Genomic DNA, 20674 nt, shown 5'->3' with positions numbered 1-20674 from the left:
TATGCTGACTCAAATTACTCTCTTTTATACTATGCTAACTGAAGGAATTTGAGATCGGTGCAGAGAACACATTCCTTTTAAGTCCTCCCAGAACTTAAGAGAATCTGTCAGTCCTCATAATAAGAAATGTGAAGATAAGCTGTCTGAAGATGTGAAGTACATGATTGTAGTATGTTCTACATTGTGAATACACTGTGGATACGTGAGAACTGATGTGTGAAACGGGATTTTGATCTTACACGGTTTGCTTTTTATATCTGACTTAAATTCATTGCTGAAGAATACATATAACCATTTAAAAGTAAGGTGGCAATTTACAGTATACTTTGTGTGTTTTTATAAGTATTAAGAAAAGTAGTTTTCCTTTGAAGCTTATATTAGTCATCATATGGATAAGGCAGGGAAAACATGAAATAAATAGGCCTGTTTGAAGGAGGCTTTGGTACTTAAACCTCTTTTTCCTTACTATGTCATACTCTGCTAATGCTGTTTTTCTCAGCTTAACTAAATTTCATATTATTGTAACTACAGAATTATTGTAATTACGGACAATTCTTCCATCGGGGTGACCTTCCTCTAGGTAGGGTGAGAAAATTTCACCCCCCTGTTGCTAATAAGACTAAGAATCACTGAAGAACAGCTAAAAGAATGCAAAGGATTGGTAGGTGGAGTGAGAGTATCTGTGAGGTCAGAGAAAATATTAGTGAATTTGGTCATCAGGGAAACAAAAAAGCCGGAGGAGTTGACAGAAACTGGCATCATCTTCAGTCAGCAATGTCTTATTCCTTCAACTCCTTTCTTACACTACATGTGACTTTGGAGCTGTGTTGTGTTATCTTCTTTTTCCTAAAACTTCATATATTTTGAAGCTCTTCTATTGATATTTCTTCAAATATATGCAGTATACTCAAATATATTTGTAATTTATATAGTATTGCAATATATTTATTGTTGCAAGCATGTAAGCTGTCAGCAAAAAGTCAGTTTTCAGGGCTTGACATGGAACTAAATTGAAGGTAATCCTCTTGAATCAAAGCAAACAGCAAGAGGGGAGGAAGCAGCATATTTCAGAGATGCAGAATGGAACACTCTCAGTATTTTGGAAAATCTTTAGAGAGTTAGATAAAAATAACAATTCATCCTTTAGAGCTGAGCAACACAGGTAGTTTCCTCTTGGACCAGTGAGATGTGGACAGCTGCTGTCCTGAGGCCAGTTTAAAGCGGAAGACAGCTCAAGACTGCAAACCCTACAGCTGTGTGCCTGCTGGTGGCTAATTTTTATAACCTTTAGAAATTGAGTTAGTGTGTGTGATAGCTTGTATGCATCCACATCTGTAGAAATTGCTACCTTAGTTCATTGGCATTGTGAGAGCTGGAAATCGTGTTTGTAACTTGCCAAAAGGGGAAACTGGGGGGTTTAATTTTGAATCAGATGAGAGCAATTAGATTGAATAATGGAAAATTGCCCGAGTTTCTTAATAAACAGCAATCTTGGTGTAGGTTTAGCAGCTGCCTCAGAGAGCTAGAAAGGATATTATATTTGTTATATTAATATTACTACACATTATTAAAGCTCAGACAGGTAATTTCACTATTTGAAACTCACCTGCGTTCACTTAAAATGCAGCCATTGGCTTCACAGTATATTTAAAAAATACATAACTTTGTTCCAGTTGCAACATTAATTTGTGCATTCTCTTTCTTGATTTTAGTCATCTTTGTGGGAAATGCTGTTTTATTAGGATATGAATGCACTTAAAACTTTTCTTTATATATATATGTGTGTGTGTATATATATATATATATATAAAACAAAAAAATATACATTATATATATATAATAGGTACTCATCCTTTCTTGTGGCTCAAAGGCAGGGGGATTTTTTCCCTTACACAATTGAAATAAGGTTATAAAAGCTATAGTCACTGTGCTGGTAAATATTACCTCTCAATCTTGATGCATAGCTGTGTTCTATAGTACACTTCTGTGTTAGGCACTTGCTAACCATATATTTTATGGCTATTACATTAGATGCCTATATGCATCTGTGTTTGTATATGTACTAACAATGTATTAGCAATGAAAACCAGGAAAAAAGTAGAACAATAACAAATAACAACAAAAATAAAGCAAAACCACACAATAAAAAGCAACACCGATGAGCTGTATCTAATTTTATACAAATTCAGAGTTTTATGGACGTTTTTATCACTCTAGTCTCCTAAAATTCTGTTCAGTCCACAATGCAGATTCCACTGTATTTTGTCTTACATCATCATTATGCTCTTTGAACTCCCTTTACTTCCGTAACTCAAAGTACTTCATCTTGAAATCGCATTCTTTGTAGCAGCCAATGGATCTTGAAATATTCTTCAAGGCTATTTAATGTACTTTTGTTATCTCATTTCAGTTCTGGCAAAATCAAGTGAAAAGCTCTTGAGTTTGTTAGCAATGTTATGAAATCTCTTGTAAGGACATTAAAAAAAGAAAGCATTATATAATGCTCAAACAGTTGTTTTAGACTCTTTATATTTATATTTATATTGAAAAGACAAGCTATTCAAAGCTCAGAAATCCCCGCATAAATCATACTGCCCTGCCCAGTGCACTCATTTGTATGGGACTGAAGGAGCAATGCGTTAAATTAAATGTTGTGCAAGAATGGTACAGGTAAAACCTCTTTAATTTAGACATGTATCTGCCTGTGTCGTACCATTCAAATACTTCAGTTCTTTGTTTCTGTTATGTACTAATCTTATCCTGCAAGAGGTCACGAGCAGCATTAGAGCACTTCAGGATCACACTATAGCACACTAACAGTTGAAGTAAGACCTGCTTTGAAAGACTGTTTTTATGAAGTGTTGAGCTACAGTATGGTGAGGAAAAGACTGGAAGAAATGGAGCACCTCGCAGCCTCAGTAAAATTATGTTTTAATTTCACTGACACTATCAGTGACATTGATCTGCTCGGATATTATGACTGTAATGTTAGCACCTCTGGTTACTACATGAGTAACAAAGATAAAGAGAGAGTTTCAGAGGTAGGAATATACAGGGAAGATCCCATTACCTTGGATTAGACCTGTAGATCATAGAACCATGAATAAATTAGGATGGAAGAGAACTCTGGATGTTACCTAGCAGAACCTCCTTGCTCAAAGAAGCTCTAATTAGTCCAGGTTGCTCAGGACTATGTCCAGTCATCTTGAACACTTTGCTTAAAATTAACAGAAGAGAATCGAGCAACCAGGTAAGGCTGACATGGGAAATTCTTTTTAAGAGATCAATGAGAGTAAATTATTGGTAATTGAAAACAGAGGATTAGAATTTAAAACTTTGTGCAGTCTAAACTTTATATAATCAGCACTGATTATATTAAAAAACCCATACTGTGGCTATCACACCTTTTATTTAATCTCAGCTTTTCAACCTCCTTGTTTTTCTCCTGACGTAGGCCTTTTTCTGAAGAAGGCCTTAATTTACCCACTCTGCAACTTCCCACAGCTTGTAACATGCAGCACTGTGTACAGGAAGAGCGAGGGGAATTTCTGAAGGATTTTTGAGAATGAATCTAGAGTGCTTTCCTTTTAGGTTCATTTCTCTTTTAGTAATGATAAAGAAGTCCCGTGGCAGAGCGTTTATTCTGACCCACGGGGAATGTGTCATGATTTGTTTTCTGCCTGAAGACTGATGAAGTTGCCGGCCTATAAAATGTCAGTTGTTGGCCATGCCAACAAAAAAAGGCATTTGTAGTTTTTAAGAACCGTCATTAATCATCCTTCGTGTCAGAGTGTGAAGAGTGCAGCAGTGCCAGCAGATTTCTTAGAAATGGAACACACGAAAAGGGAAACAGGACAGGAGGGTTGTCTGTGAATACTAATCTATGTAATAACGCATTTCTTCTACCCGCTGGGAATTAAGGAAATAGATAGAAGAAGATATGGAATCTGTCATAAGCAGGAGGCATTGATCTACAACAAATGTTGCAGATGTATGTATTGGTTACTATGGGATATCCATGAACAATGGATTCTTGAACTGCCATGGAGGAAAATTCAGCCAGAAATAAATCTCAAAGTCTTCCTAAGAGGAAACTGAGAAAAAAATGAATGATAATGCTGATAGTTTTAAAATGCTATTTGAGCATGAATGAATGACTATATATTTATTCTTACAAATCTGAAGCAGAAATTAGAAGATTTCTAACCACTGAAGAATGAATTTATGGAACATAGACGTAGGTGCATCCAGCCCAAGACACATATAACTCAGAGGAGGTAGAAAATATAGGCACTGGATATAGTAAGCTCATAAAAAGGAGTGGTCCATAAAATGGACTCATTAAAAAAAAAAAAAAAAAAGATGTGTTGGGCAGGGTACTGTACTAGGTACAAGGTTTCCACCCAAATTGCTCTTCAAAATAAGAGCAAGCAGAGTAAGAGCAAGTGTCGGGAGGAAACCGTGCCTGGGAATAGCCAACTTGGTCCATGTGTCTGCAAAGAAATGAAAAGGCTGCAGAGTTCTGCAATATCTGCTAAACACATCAAAAGAACAAATCTTTAGTATTGTATAACAAAACAAAACAAACCCCCAACCTGTAAGTTACAGTGATCTCTAAGGCTCTCTGTAAATACTCTTTTGGCATCTCTTTCTTCTGAGCACAGCTTGATTGGATGGAGCAAGTTTGCATAGATCTGGCTGTGGTAGGGAAGCTGACTGTACTAGGCCAAACACACCTTCTCCCTCTGAGATTTGAGCTGCCTGGGCATCCCTCTCCTCCCCACACCATTCCACCTTTTCACCTTTTCTCGTCAATGATGCTGACCCATTACTAAGGCCTGGAATGAACTTCTCCACAAGTGTGGCATTTTACTCTTTGATATATCATGCTCGTTCCATGTGTGAAGAATTTTACTTCAGTTATTTCTATTTCTGCTTTCACTTTCCCTGATGACACTGCATCTGTTTTTTATTTTCATGTTAAGATATGAACTATTTGTGCCTCTTTTCACTGGCTGTTCTCAGAAATTGCAGTTTCTTCCCTTATCCTTCTAAGGAAGAGCTTTCTCCAGTCATTCTGTCTTCAGCCCATTTTCCTGCCTTGTGCCTATGACTGGGTGAACTAGTTTAGTTCACTGCAGTTGCTTGGCTTTGGCTTGGCAGTTGAACTTTTTCAGGTTTTGCTGACATTGTTTGACATGTTTATTTCCTTTGCTATTTCAGTTTCTCTAGTCTTTACTGAAATACTCTAAAATCAGTTGCTTAGTATCACACAATCCCTGCCTTTTAAAGACCTTTGGGATTTTGATTTAATGGTCTTTCAGGCAAAAAAAAAAAAAAGAAAAAAAAAGAGACGCTTCTGAGTGGGGAAAAATATTCTGCTTCTTCTTTTTCTTCTGAATTCCTTCTAAGAAAATGGGTAGCATTTCTTGTTACAGACACAATGTTCTCACTACCTTTGTATTAGCATTTCAAAACCAAGTTCCCTTTTGTCTCCATACACAAAATGCAACCAATACTCTCCGTACAAGTGCTGTTCCTTTAATCATCTTCCGTCTTAAAAGCCCTGATGATTTTCATGTACAGCATAAAGAGCTGATTTGAATGTGAACTTTTTCAAGACTTCTTCAGCATCCCATAATTCTAAAAGCTGCCAGTTTATTCACACAGTTCTGCCGCAGAGGCTTTGAAATACAACATGTTTTCACTGTGGCTTTTGCTGTACTGAGGTTTGTCATTTTCACCCAGCATTCTTTCAGCCTGCCTTTAGTTTCTACCTCTGTCCATGTGTAGGAAATTCTGGCTCTGATATACACAGTAACCTGCCAGGGGTTATTTTACTGTCAGATGGAACATAAACTTCCACAGCAGCATTTATGGGGAGGCAGGATAGGCTCTCTGAGGCATGAAAGGACTGGCTGTAATGCTCTGAAGATGTCCAAACAAGATCAGCAATTTTTATGCATGCTTGAAAGAGAAGGGATGAAACCAGCTTCACTGCTCCTGCGGGGAGATGGCTCAGTGTTATCAGTTGTCAGTGTGTGTATGTGGATTTGTGTGTGTTTCTGGAAGGGAAAAGAAAGAGAGTATGTAACCACAGTGAAGGTACATAGACACAGGAGGGAAGTTCCCAGTCCAGTCTGTGTGGGCGTTTGTATCAAGAGTAGCAACACTGGCACCATGACCACTAAAGGCAGCAGCAGAAACATCTTCCTTCCTTATTTTGCTCACTCGGACTCAATTACCATGCATCTGTTGTTCAGATTTCCTGGAAATGCTGAGCTCTCTGTGTATGTATGGCAGTGATTCATACCTTAATAAAGGCAGAACAATCCCAAAGGTCATGCTTACTATTCATAGACAAGAAAGTTTATCTGGGAAATCCCAAGCCAGAAGAGAGACCACGCAGCTCGAACAGCATTGCTGGAACACAGACAGGGACTGTGGGGATTTGTGACTAGGAAGCCTCATGTAGTTGGAATGGGGATGGTGCTAGCACGTGCATGTGCATAAAGAATATCCTAACTGCTAACTAGAAGCAGTTTTGAACTACCACATAGGGTTTTCACTGGACAGATTTCAGTTGCAGCTTCTGCAGAGAATCCTTACGGTGTTACCCCAACGGCTGGGTATGGTTGATTACAGCATAAGCTCAGCTCAGACATGGGAAAGGAAGAACATTTGGCACAAAGGGCTGGATGGTTTAGAGGCTTTGGAGAGGAGGACAGGAGAGAAGCAGCATGTATTAACTAAGTGATTGGGATCGTGGAAAAGTGGGACGCTTTCTAACACATCAAAAGAAAGCTGTGTGTCTGGCTTTCATAATCGTTCATGGAAACCAGTCCCACTGGCTTGACTTTTAGCCTGCATAGAAGTGGATGGCAAATCCCTATATTACTGTTGCCAGTCATCATAGGCAGCTGATGGCTGTATGGAGCAGCAAGAATGATCACAGGACCTGGGAAACAGAAATGCATCCTTCTCTGCTGCACATACCATTCTGCAGTCAGCTAAGTAAATACAGAAACACGTTGCCTAAGCACAGCATCTGTGCAAGTCATGTATCTGCCCTGTGTAGCTTTGTGTGCAAAACTCAAGCTTTTGGGGTTCATTTGGGCCTTCAGAACAAGGAAGCACATGAACTTCATATGGGATGTAACATGGAATTGATAAGGCAAGGAGTAATGGCCTAAAACTTGAACATAGGAAGTTCTGTACTAATATGTAGAAGAACTTCTTTACAGTAGGGGTGATGGAGCACTGGAAAAGCCTGCCCAGAGAGGTTGCAGAGTCTCCTTCTATGGGGATATTCAGGACCCACCTGAATGCCTATCTGTGCAACCTGTTGTATGGTAACTGCTTTTTTAGGGGGGCTGGACTTGGTGATCTCTTGAGGTCCCTTCCAACCCCTGCGATTCTGTGGCTCTGTGATATCATGGCAAATGACTGTCCGATCAATTTGCCTTCATGCCTTCAATGAAGGAAGATAACAAAGGAAGCTAATAAAAGAAGAAATAGTTCCATTATTTTTATGTCAAATTGTATATCCTCTTCTAACAGCAGAAGTTTTCACTGTCTGTCCTCAGACTCATTCTAATTCAGGAGTATTAGCTGAATAAGGACATTTTACCCAAAGATTGGGTTTCCAAAGGACTGGCTGATTTCAGTTCTAAGAGTATTTAGATTTAAATGTTCATCTCTTTCATGTTTCTTCTCTTTCTAAAGAGAAACATCTTTTAATTACCCTTTCAGCATGCTATGAAGATAGCGTAGAGCTATTGACAATACAGTGATGAAATGTCAAATGCAAATATAGGCAGGGGCCTTTCAGTTTTCTACATGTTTATGACTGACTTTCTCTCAATATACATTTATATATATATATATATATATAATGTATTTCAATGCACATATATATAGAATAAAATCACTTGAAAGCAAGGAGTGAAATTAGATCTCATTTAAAAGTGGAGTCAGTGAAATGGTGGCAGATGGGTCTTGCTGGGAAGAAGATCATTGGAAAAGACTGAGATAAGTTAGTGAGTTTGCAATTATAAAGCATGTGGCTTTGTAATTTCTAACCCCCCAGTTCTGCAAAGCAAACAGTGCATTTGGATCCATATATCTGCAGGGAGGCTCACTGAGACAGGCATGAAGATCTGGGTAGAGCAACAGGCACATGAAGCCATTCCAAAACATAGCTGTAAGGAAGAATCTCTCTCTTTTCTAGCCAAATTTCAATTCCTCCTCTCCAGAATGGAAGAACACTTCACTATAAAATATTAAACTGCTTTTCAAGCTCAGCTGTACCCACTAACAGATCTGGGCTAGAATTTTAAGCAAAAGTACGAGCCTTTCAAGCATGGTTTGTTTGATCTGCCACTGGTGAGCACTGTCCATATCTCAGTATGCCTCTGGCAATGGCAGACAGGTTTTTAATTATGTTTCTAAGAGGGCTCTGGCTTTCTTTTACATATAATGTTGAAAATCTTTATCTTGGCTTATTTTGGTAACAAATTTGGCGACAGGAATCTGTAACCTATTTACTTAGAATACTCTCATCTCCGTTATTGTAAAGATGTCTTAGTGATTCTATTTTTAGGACTGTGCAAATAGGGCATTAATCTTGCTTTGCTTTTAAAGCAGATTGTCTTTGAATGTAAAATGTCAGATGTGTGAGATTTGTGTCCATCTGCGCCATCAGCATGGTTCTTATTTCCAGAGATTGCTTCAGTCATCAAGTCCCAACATCTGCAAACCCAGGGCACCATGCAGATGATACATGTAAGTCACTATACATTTTTTTCCCCCATGTGTTTAACAGCCCCCAGTAATTTAGGATGGTTCTTCCATTGCACACTGTATGCAACCATTTGGTTTCAAGGTCCTGAAACAGTGCATCTTCTGATACTTGTTTCTAAGCATATTTGGAAAGCTTATTTTCACTCCCTCAGCCAAAGAACGGCACTGCTGCTGCTGATCCCAACTCGCACTATGAGACCTCACATTTTCTTTAACAATCTGATATTAGTGCCAGATCTGTATCTCTGTTCAGAAGTTATTATGCCAGAGTTCAGTTTTCGTAGCTGCAGATTTACTGGCAGAGTGTAACTCTGGCTCTTTCATGGTTCCAAAATTCTTTTCTGATGTGCTAGTTTCTTCACGCCTTAGGGAAGCACAGAAGAAAGCAAGGGGGTTCTTGATACAATAGCAAATGTGTGCTGGCGGCTGATATTATAGGAGGAGCTGGTGTCTTGGTAGTGAATCAGAAATGAGAGGAGAGAAGGGTTCCATGTCAGGGAAGAGTGGGAGGATGAGAAGCTTGAAGTGAAACAGCAAGGCCAATTGCATGCAAAATAAATAAATGAATAAATAAATCTTTCCATTCGCACTTTGAATAGAGAAGAAAGGTACAAAACTGCCTTTGTGAGAACCACAGGCAAGGCCTATGGGGGAAAGTCTGATTGAGGTGATGAAAGGGAAAAGCTGCGTCTTTGGTATGTTACATAGGAAAAAACTCAACAAGGTGTGACTCAGAGCATGGATGTGAGGATATAGAGGCACTACAAGAGCAGAAGACCATGAATGGGCTATGAGCCTGAATTAAGAGAAAACTATATTCTTTACCTTGATCAAGTAAGGAAGTAGGAGAATGGGATTAGGGAAGTATTAATCATCCTATAGCCACACTGAGGATGAACAAAGACCAGCCTTCGTCATGCAGGTATAAGGGTTCACATTCAAAATGGAGTCTGACAGAAATAATTGTAAAAAATATATTTATGCATGTTCAACAGCACATGAAGTATGCATACAAAGAGAAGATAATGGCTCAAACACCGGACTTGTTTCCAAAGCAATAATGATTGGAGGAATGGGATGAGAAACATGAAGACAGAATCACGGGAACCATTAGAGACTAAATCTCATGAAGAATATGCTCTCTGGAGTCCAGTCACAGTCGTTTTGGATGCTATTTTGAGCTCTATCAGATTTGCCTCAGAACTTTGGGATCAGAGGAAAGCCTGAAAAATGTTTGGAGACAAACTGAAAAAGAAGCTTTGAAAATAATGACTGAAGACGGAGTGCCCAAATTGTGATGCTTAACAGGATCGTCTGACCATTTCAAGAGCCAGGAAAGAATATGAGAAACACTGTCTGAGCCATCTATACTGCCACAGGAAAGTCAGTCTTACATTTTCTACTTTTAGGAAATGTGAACTATCCTATTAAGTCTCCAGAAATGTTGGCTTGGCTTGTGGAAATTAAGTGACTTCAGTGCTGATAAGCACTTTTGTACTTCAAGCTCCGGGTTACGTAAGTAATCAAAGACAACAAAGTGAATACTGGAAATTCCTGGTTCTTAGGAAAACCTTTAGGTTTCAGAACAAGACATTTGTGAGAAAGTTCTGGGCATTTCTGAGAAAACACTAATAGATGCAGAACCTGTATGATGTATCACAGGCTCATGGAAACAACCAATTCAATATCATCCTATATTTAATGTTCAGCTATAGAGCAACACTACTGCAGTGTGGAAAATCACCGGCAGGTTTACAGGGATACGCATATTAACCGGTATGACAGAATCAAAGGATGAAAAATGACTTGTAGACTTTGGTGAATGCAGGAAAGTCAAAATATGCACAAAATTGAAGTAAAACTTTATCATAGTTTAGACACAGATGCTTTAGAATTTGGAAAGGCCATCATAAACTCTGAAGCCTACAGAAACTGCTTCCTCGCAATGATGTAAACATGAAGAAACATTTTATAAAGAAATTGGAAGCTTCTGCTCAGTCTTTTAAAGACTACAGAGAAAAACTAGCAGCTGGCAGAGAAGATTGAAGTAAAGGGCAAAAATGCTGGAGTACAAAGTTCTTCATGGACTGATCTATTTTTTTTTTTCCAAACTATAATAAGCAATTTAACAAGTGAAGATAGGAACGCATGTGAAGATATATGGTTTCACCAGATCAAAGCTAGAAGATGGATGAAATGGCCAAAAGGTCATTGAAACCTGTTCCTCAACTACAGCTGATCCTGTGTAGCAACAAAAAATGTTATGTTCAGATGCTGTGCTGGTTGGAGTGCATCATTTTAGCTTTTCTAAGATCTTTTCATTTATGCTCTTTCTCTTGTACCTCTGGCCCACACTGTCTCTTTAATTTTTATCACCTCACAGCAGAGTTTCACACTTTCTTCCCATTTTTGACTAGCATAAGATTATTGACCAGGGTCCATCTGTTTGCTGCACAGCATTGTTGTAGGTTCAGATAGTAAAAAACGGCATAGAGAAAGTAAGAACATCAACTGATGGAATAGTTTAGCTGGGTGAACATATGGGAAAGGCCATTTTCTCTGGCACACTCTGCAAAAAGACCCAGCAAGGTATGAGTCAGAGCTTGTATGTGAGGACACGGACTGACTTGAGAAGGAGAACTGGAAGATGGTCTCCTTCACCTTGATCAGTTAATTTCAGGTAACCTGAATGACAAGGTTTATTGATCTGGATATTTTTGACCCACTCATCCACACTTGTGCCACTTCATCTGACCATTGGGCTTTTTCAATTAGCTGAGCTGCTTTCCCTCCCTGCAACTGTCCCAAGTCCTGAGGGATAATTTCCATGGTATTCCACACTGAGTCCAGAAGCTGAGCGCTATCCTTCATCAACGCAGCACGTCCTGCTTGACTTGGGATATTTTTTTACACATGCCAACATAATTTCTCAACCTGGGATGCTGCTGAACACCTTGGAAGTCCTCGTCTGCAGGCTGGGCCAACCTCTCTCTGTTTCTTTGGCTGTGATCCAGCCCCCTTTGCTAAGCTCACTAAGCACAGCACACTCTGCATAAACTGGGAATACTCAAGACTCCAATGGCCTTTTAAGATCTCTAAAAACATCCCACTTTGAAAAGAGATGGAGTTGTAACTTGTCTCCAATAGTTATGGACTTGCTGTTGCTCTTTTAGCTCCTCTGAATATGGCCCTGCAGACATCTTCTCCAGGCTTTTACTCTACCACCCTATTGAGTTCGGTATGAAACCTTTCACAAAGAACTTGTGCATTCATGCAGGCAGCCATGTATATCTGCACAGGGAAATTAGGTCATGTTTAGCGTTAGTAGAAGGTAACTCAAGTATATTTCCAATCTTGTTTTGGGTACTGAGTTTTTTCCTAGCTAACCATAAAGTACTATAGTTGGTATTCCCATGTACAGTCTTCATCTCATCCATCCCATAGAGGAGGTAATTTTACCAACCTTAGATGTTCTACTGTGGATTTTGCAGGGAATATATATATATATATATATATATCTTTTGCATAGGAGCTGCCTGGCCAGAAAATGGTTTTCACACAGAACCACAGAATTATCAAGGTTGGAAAAGACCTAGAAGATCATCTAGTCCAACCATTACCAATACTTCCCGGCTAAATCATATTCCTCAACACCACATCTGCATTCTGTTTTGCAGAAAAAGACCTAAAAAAAGAGTCCTGCTGGACACTAAACTGAGCACGAGGCAGGAATGTGACCTCACAGCAAAGGCTGGTGGTTTCCTTGGCTGCTTGAGGCAGAGCACGGCCAGCAGGTGGAGGCAGGAGATCCCTCCACTCTGTTCAGTGTTGGTGGGGCCACACCTGGAGCGCAGAACTGGATCCAGTTCTGTGTCTCCCAGTGCAAGAGAAACGTGGACGTACTCAAGAAGAGTCCAAAACAGAGCTACCAAGGAGGGACCACAAGAAGCCACCCAAATCCCCACAACCCCCATACACGCCATACAATGCTCCTCCCCTGTCCCCTCCCCTCCGGCCCATGGGGCGGGCGGCCTTGGCAGCGTATTCCGGGACTCCTCGCTTTTCTCATCGCGCTTGCGTGTCCTGCCGCCTTCGCGCAGGCGCAGGCAGGGCGAGGAGGGGGGTCCGGAGTGCAATTGCGGCGGCCGTACCGGCGCCGCTCGCCGTTCGCAGCGGGGCGGCGGGGATGAGCCTCCGCCCGGCCCCGTTCAGGACACGCGGGCAGAGCGGCGCCGCACGCCAGGCCGGGCCCCTCGCAGCCCGCTCGCCGCCGCCAGCCCGGAGCGGAGCCGCCGCGGAGCTCGACGAGCGGCGCTGAGCGGAGCCGCCCGCTCGGGCCCTGTCGGGCGGCGGGAGCCGTCGGGGCGGCCAGGCCCTCGCTCCCCCCGCGGCGGTTGGTCGCTGTAGGGGGGCCGCGGCCCGGCGACCGCGGGGAGGATGGTGAGGCCGGTGACGGCTCCTGCGCCGGGCCGAGAGGCGACGGAACCGAGGCGGGCCCGGGCCGGCCCCCGCCGGGGCTGAGGGGCTGCCGGGGCGCCCCTTAGCGCGGCCGTGAGCGGCAGGATGAGCGCTCCCTCCCTGCTGCCCCTGGCCGGGCGCAGGCTGCCCGCCCTCAACCTGGGCGCGTCGTCCTTCCCGCACCACAGGGCTACCCTGAGACTGTCGGAGAAATTCATCTTGCTCCTTATCCTGAGTGCCTTCATCACGCTGTGCTTCGGGGCGTTCTTCTTCCTGCCGGACTCGTCGAAGCACAAACGCTTTGACCTGGGGCTGGAGGACGTGCTCATCCCTCACGTGGACACCAGCAAGGGGGGCAAGCACTTGGGAGGCTTCTTGATCCACGGGCAGGGACACGACGAGCACCGGCACAGGTGGGTGCCCGCGGGCTGCGGGGATGGGCTGAGGGACACCGCGGTCCGGAGGGCTCCGGCCGTGGGCTTCTCGTGTTCTTCACGTCCCCCCATCTGAGAACGATATCCCCTTTTTGTTTGGCGGATGGAAAAGTTAGGGCTGCTCACCGTGACTGGTGAGGCTCTCGGGCTGCCAGCTGCAGACGTTCCGTCGATGTGGCTGTGAAAAGTAAGAGCCTTTCACGTGTTTCCTATTCTCTCTGTCGTCCTTAAGTCTTCTCAGTGTGTAATTTCTTGGTGCTGTTCTGTCTGCCCCTATGTTCTCTGGATGTATGCAGCTCTATCTCTTTTTTTCCACAAGGAGATTTAAATTGTGGCCTTCTGGCTAGTGAGGACTGCAAGGCTAAACCTCCAGTGCTAGTGGTTGTTTTCTCACTCTAGTCAACAGTAGCCGGTAGTATCAGTCATGGGGGAAAGTGTGTGTGTGGAGGGGGGGCTGCATTATGGTATTTTAGGGGATAACTTGCGTGACTTCAAAGCTGCTTCATCTTTTCAGTCGGCTTTACTTGCTTGCTCAAGACAGCAGCTTGTTGGTGAGTGGTTTAAACTGAGTTCTCATCATTGAAGCCTCAGAGCTGCAGCATGAAATCTGTCAGCCTATGATATACAAGAGGATGTTGAGCAAGTGTTGTAGGCATAGCCATCCTTTCCAGCCCTTAAAATCCATTGTTATAATGTTATACCAAGCAATTGGAGGCGACTGCAGTTGAGCTTCCTTTATTGTGTTAATGTGAAGAAATCAGAAATGAAGTGTTAACAGTATCAGTGATCAATGCCATCCTCGTGGTAGCTTTTTGGGGGCACCCGAGGCTTTATGCAGTGCGAGTGTCTTAGTATTCAAGACTGGCTTATGTCAAAGTGTCTTCAAAACTGAGATTCCAGAATTTAAATGCAGGTTTTGTGGTATGTTTGCTTCGAATACACTTTAATTGCTTAAGTCACGCCTTTTGTGCTTGAGTAAGATCTCTCCTTACTGTCAAAGATGTGTAAAATGTGGTGACAGTGGGTGATAGAATGTCTGCTCTTCAGTATTTCAATATACTTGAATTTAAGTGGAATTTAAGGCAATGTTGCTTATGCGGATAGTGTTCTTTCAAGAACTGTTTAAAATAAATCCTGTTGATGTGATATTAGAATTTCTCGAAGGCTACTTGTGTAGATTAAAGGGGAGGGGTGTCATTGCTTACTATTATTAACATCCTCTTGGTTACAAGGTCTACCTGAGCGCTGTGATATTTTTCCTCATGGTACCTCTGCTGTTGGATGTCAGAGTTTATCACGAGCCCTTTCTTGCTGACTGAAAGGGCACGGATGCTTAACATTTCACAAGGACCTTTTTTGTGTGTTATGTGAGTTGTCGGTCCAGTTAAACATGGCACAAAACATGGGCTTTAGTGTTCTCTAAATACACCTTTGAAGTTCTCATCTTTCGCTGTCATTTTTTCTGGTGATCTCATTTCTTAGTTTCCCCAGTCATGCTAACACATACCATCAAAACCAAGTTCTAATACAGAAGACAGATGTAACAAAAACGAGTTCAGCAGTATTTATCCAAACTCCAGTTGGAGCTGTTGTACCTCATGTTGCCCAGTAGATGGGCCAAAGAAAAAGGGATTTGTTAATGCTGCCAGTTCTGAAGTGATGCTCCAGATTAACCTACTTATGTGGGTTGCTTTTTAAGTGTGATTACTGACACTGTGAGCATAGACGAGTTTTATTTCACAGTCAGGTAAACAAAATGTGCTTAGCTCTGGTAGTGAGTTTAAACCAGAGTCTAAATAAATATTAAAAGCAGTGGTTACTGTGTCATTGGTTGACTCTCCTATAGTTCCTCTATAGTTGTGAATATGTACTTTTCCTCACCCCCAGCCAGAGCTTCTCTGTCATGTGCAGGTTTTATGACCACCATTTCTGTTGTAATTTGGATGTTAGGGGGAAGTTCTTCACTAGGAGAGTGGTTAGGTCCTGGAACAGGCTGCCCAGGGAGGTTGTGGATGCCCCGTCCTTGGAGGTGTTCAAGGCCAGGTTGGACGGGGCCCTGGGCAACCTGATCTAGTAAATGTGTATGTTTGGTGGCCCTGCCAGGCAGGGGGGTTGGAACTACGNCCAGGTTGGACGGGGCCCTGGGCAACCTGATCTAGTAAATGTGTATGTTTGGTGGCCCTGCCAGGCAGGGGGGTTGGAACTACGTGATCCTTGAGGTCCCTTCCAACCCGGGTCATTCTGTGATTCTGTAATTGAGCAAAAATAGGTACTATTCCTATTATTTAAGATATGCTTAGCATATTCTAGTGGTTTGCAGGACTTAATTACTTAAAAATCCTGCCTTCTTACAGGACATTTGTGGGAACATTGCTGTATGCATAAAGAGGCCAGGTTATGTACTTTCCTTGTGGAGCAACTTCATTGGCTTGTTACCTGATAGTGTTATCAATAGATATTTGCTCGTGTGGGGTTGGCGTGGTGACTATTATCCTGTAAAGGAAAGCAATTGCCTACTGATATTTTCACTGTTTAGTTACTGCTCCCGGATCTTAGGGATCTTGACAGTGTTCGTAGAAAGCAAAGGATCTTTTAGATAACTTATTTTGGTACGAAGAACTTTGTTCAGTTTACCATCCAGCAGCAAAGCCAAACATCAGCTTCTCTGTAGGTGTTATTTCTTGGATCGTACCATGAAGTCAAAGCAAAAGATCAAGGTAAAGTGACCTACTGGGTTACTGCCCAAAGCATGCACTGTGATGGAAAGCATAGCAATAAATTGGTAAGCTTTTTGCAACAACTGTGGGACTTGAGAAGAAACCGGATCAAGTGTCATTTCTACATGGTACACAGTTTATCATGAAGTGACAGGTGTGTTTGCTTAGTGGTTAAGGAAGTGTTCCTTTGGTGACAGTTGGTATTGACTTCTATTGAATACTAAAACAACAACAGAAAAATCCGCGACCAAACCCAAAACATATAGTTAGGCTACTTTCTTGGGATATAGGATATATATATATATATATATATTTATTTATTTATATATATATATATAGGACATATGCTCTTGTGAGACCCCATCTGGAGTACTGTGTCCAGGTGTGGAGCCCTCAGTACAAGAAAGACATGGAGCTGTTGGAAAGGGTCCAGAGGAGGGACAGGAAGATGATCAAGGGGCTGGAGCACCTCCCCTATGAGGACAGGCTGAGGGAGTTGGGCTTGTTCAGCCTGGAGAAGAGAAGGTTGCGAGGTGACCTCATTGCAGCCTTTCAATACCTGAAGGGAACTTACTCCCAGAATACAGATGAGTATAAATCACACCTGTGACATTGTTCCTTTGAAACTAAGGTATATTGGCTTGTGTGTTATGCAGAAATGATAAGCTCAGCAGTTTGACGTGGCCAGCTGTGGGTCAGCAGCTGGATGGCAATAGTTTAAAAGCATTCTTTTATTTCTTTATTGTCTTAAACTGAGACAGGGGAGGTTTAGGTTGGGTATTAGGAGGAAGTGTTTCACTCAGAGGGTGGTGACGCACTGGAACAGGTTGCCCAAGGAGGCTGAAGATGCCCCGTCCCTAGAGGCATTCAAGGCCAGGCTGGATGTGCCTCTGGGCAGCCTGCTCTTGTGGTTGAAACTAGACTATCATTATGGTCCTTTTCAAGCCAGGCCATTCTGTGATTCATCTGTTGCTTGATTTCTGATTACCTCTAAGGGCAGTAGCTGCTACTGCTGTACTCCTCAGTGGTGTAAGTAATAAAAATGATAGTGAGGAGCTTCTTTATGCTTTGAAATCCTGCTACTCTTCTTAATTTGAAAGACTTGATATGCTTCGTTTGGCTTCTTTTACCTTCTGTGGACTATGTGGCTTAATTAGATGTAAAAGTGGTTCCTTTGCCATGCCATCAAGAAAAAGCTGTGCAAAGCCAACTTCTGCTCTTCTCCCCCTGTGTGTACTTGAGATGCAGGTCATCGTGCAATCACAGAATCACAGAATTGTAGGGGTTGGAAGGGACCTCTAGAGATCATCGAGTCCAACCCCCCTGCCAAAGCAGGTTCCCTACACCACGTCGCACAGGTAGGCGTCCAGGCGGGTCTTGAATATCTCCAGAGAAGGAGACTCCACCACCTCCCTGGGCAGCCTGTTCCAGTGCTCCATCACCCTCACTGGAAAGAATTTCTTCCACACATTTGTGCGGAACTTACTATGCTGTACTTTCGTCCATTACCCCTAGTCCTATCCCCACAGCTATTGGATATTGTGATTCAGAGAACTTGCTTTTTCCCCTGAAAATTCAGAAGCTGCTGTAGCCTCTGGGGCTAAACTCATTGTCCATCCAATTTCTCTTTGCATTACGTTGAGCCTGTTGTCAGAGCAGACTGCATAATAAGCGTACGATATGGGCATCAAGTGCAAGTTGAGGTGCTTTGTAGAGAAGAGGGGGCTTCCAGGGTGCAAGGTACTCCTGGTGGCCCTGATAGAGCTGAAGAGCACAGGAAGAGTGTGTTCCAGGTTGAGGGTCAGAAACATCTTGTATTTCTAGTTGTCTTTCTTTAGATTTCTTCCATCTTATACCCTTAAACTTGATATTTTCCTGAAGTTATACTGTGCAGTGGGAGAGGAGGTACCCTCTTGTGTTATTTTGCAAGGTTGTGCTGAAATAAGTGCATGTAGTAGGCTGAGAAATGCTTTCATCCAGACCATCTGTATAGATGTCCTTCCTCCTCCCCTCCCCATCTGCTTAACAGCCCACATCAGATGCAGAGTGCTTCTTTCTTCAGGTTGTTGTGCTCCAGTTTGACAAAGCATTTCTTGCACTATGGAAGAGAGCAGTTGAGAGCTCATTCTGCGGTTCTTATCCTTTCAGTTAAAAAGAAAGAAACAACACATTTTCTGCATGATCTATGCTTTGTGTGCATCCTGGAAAACAATTAGGCCTCATTGCAGCCTTTCAATACCTGAAGGGAACTTACACCCAGGAGGGGAGTAAACTCTTGGAAAGGGCTGACAATAGCAGGACATGGGGAAATGGTTTTAAGTTAAAAGAGGGAAGATTTAGGTTGGATGTTAGGGGGAAGTTCTTCACTAGGAGAGCGGTGAGGCCTGAACAGGATCTGACCAGGGAGGTTTGTGGATGCCCGATCCGTTGGAGGTGTTTTCAGACCAGGTTGGACGGGGCCCTGGGCAACCTGATCTAGTAAAGGTGTATGTTTGGTGGCCCTGCCAGGCAGGGGGATTGGAACTACATGATCCTTGAGGTCCCTTCCAACCCGGGTCATTCTGTGATTCTGTAGGCGTGGGAAAACTGCAGAAAGCTGCTTGCTGGATATAGGCCAACCAGTGGGTGGGAGGCAGCAGCATTTTGTAGATGGAAGTCTCCAAAGAATTGTAACGTAACTGGAGGTTACTTGATGGTGTTTGCAGTGGTATAAGCAATAGTAAGCAATGTGGGCACACTGTGTTCTTCCATTTTCTGCTGTTGTATGTATAATATATTAAATACAAACATTCCATTCTTCCTCTGCTGGAAGTTGCAGGCTGTTGCTTCCTTACAGCAAGCGTATGTAAATGTAATTACAAATTTGATGATGTCTTGTTGTATGTGTGCATGATTATAAAGGAATTGGATGGAAACGTAATACTGGCAAAAAAGAGGGAAGACCTTGAAAGATTTTATTGCTCTCTTATCTAAACGCTTTAAGCTTGTGTGAGGAGAAATCTGCTGTTGGTCTGTATGTGAAATGTTTGAGCACTACAGCAATGTATTTTCAGTTGATAATTGTTTCAGAAAGATGTCATTACTTCATAACTTATCTCTGAAGCGTATGTTAATATTTTGCCTTAGAGATGATTAGATTCTTTTTTCTCTCCTTCTGAGGCTCTTCCCCAAGAAGCCCGTAAACTAGAAAATGTGATCAGTGTCTATTTCACCATCCTGCCTGTTATTGCCGTTGGAGTGTTCAGAGAAATTTGGTCTGTTATGCAGACAGTTATTTCTCACAGCAAAGACAAAGCAGGAACTTCAGTGCATGCGTTTGTAGCTTGTGGGGTTTGTTCATTTTCCTGCTTCCATTTGTGGGGACGTGTGAATGTTGTAACGTGTCTTAATTTGGTACTTTAACGCTACATTACTAAAATGTAGAGGGTGTTTTTTTTTTTGCAAGCTATTGCTTGTAGAAAGAAGATTGTTCAACAAGCTCAAAGTCAAGCAATGAGAAAAATAAATATCCTTTCCACACCTCCTTGATCCTTGAAATAAAAAGTCTGAAGGCTCTAAATGCAGTGTGTGATTTTAGCTTTTTCAGAGCACCTGCATTTACAATGTAATTATGTACCCTCTGATCTATACAAATTGTCTTTGAATTTTGGAATTCAACAACTAGCTTTTATTTTTGAGTACCTGACCAGGTTCTTTGGTGTTTCCGAAACTTAAACATTTTAAGAAGGCGTGCTATGTGTTAACCTGCTATTCTAAGTTGGAAGCTGTTCTTTAAGGTATCTTTAGCTTTGCTCTTAAGCAGGCAAAGTGTATAACATTGTGCTATATGTTCACCTGTGGTGCTGAATCTCTTCCCTGTTAAGTCATCTTTTTCCCTGTAACTTCTATGGGAAGCTGAGAGTGACCTGTCAAAATAAGTCTATTTACTTGTTATTATCTAATTGCTAATTATATGTGAGACTGTAAGTAGGGACAGTGTTGAAAGGAAGAGCCCAGTAGTCATTCATGAAACCTGATCAGCGATGCTGGTTGGTCTATCTGGAAGTGTTACAAAGGTTGGAGGCAACGTTGGTCCACACAGCTAAAGGATACTAACGCATGAAGTGCTGTGCTACTTTAGTTCTGCTCCTTGCAACATCTATTTGTCCAGATGCTGATTCTTATTTATGATTCTTATGATTCTGCCTTGCTGCCTTCAGTTTTTTGAGTGTTTTTAAGATGCGGACTCATGAACTGGATTACCTTGTAATATGGTATTCAGCT

The 20674-nt window shown here is 42.1% G+C and overlaps 1 protein-coding gene across 1 annotated transcript in view; it reads left to right on the top strand.

The window, feature by feature from the left end:
• Window positions 1–12892: 12892 nt before the first annotated feature.
• Window positions 12893–20674, top strand: part of MAN1A2 (mannosidase alpha class 1A member 2) — a 106027-nt gene continuing 98245 nt past the window's right edge. The window contains exon 1 of the mRNA XM_015873576.1: window positions 12893–13673. Coding sequence (XP_015729062.1) covers window positions 13366–13673 — 308 coding nt within the window. The 5' untranslated portion in view covers window positions 12893–13365. The remainder of the gene's footprint in view (window positions 13674–20674) is intronic.

Source organism: Coturnix japonica, chromosome 1 (assembly GCF_001577835.2).
Source record: "Coturnix japonica isolate 7356 chromosome 1, Coturnix japonica 2.1, whole genome shotgun sequence".
NCBI lineage: Eukaryota > Metazoa > Chordata > Aves > Galliformes > Phasianidae > Coturnix > Coturnix japonica.
This window is presented reverse-complemented; position numbering and strand designations above follow the sequence as displayed.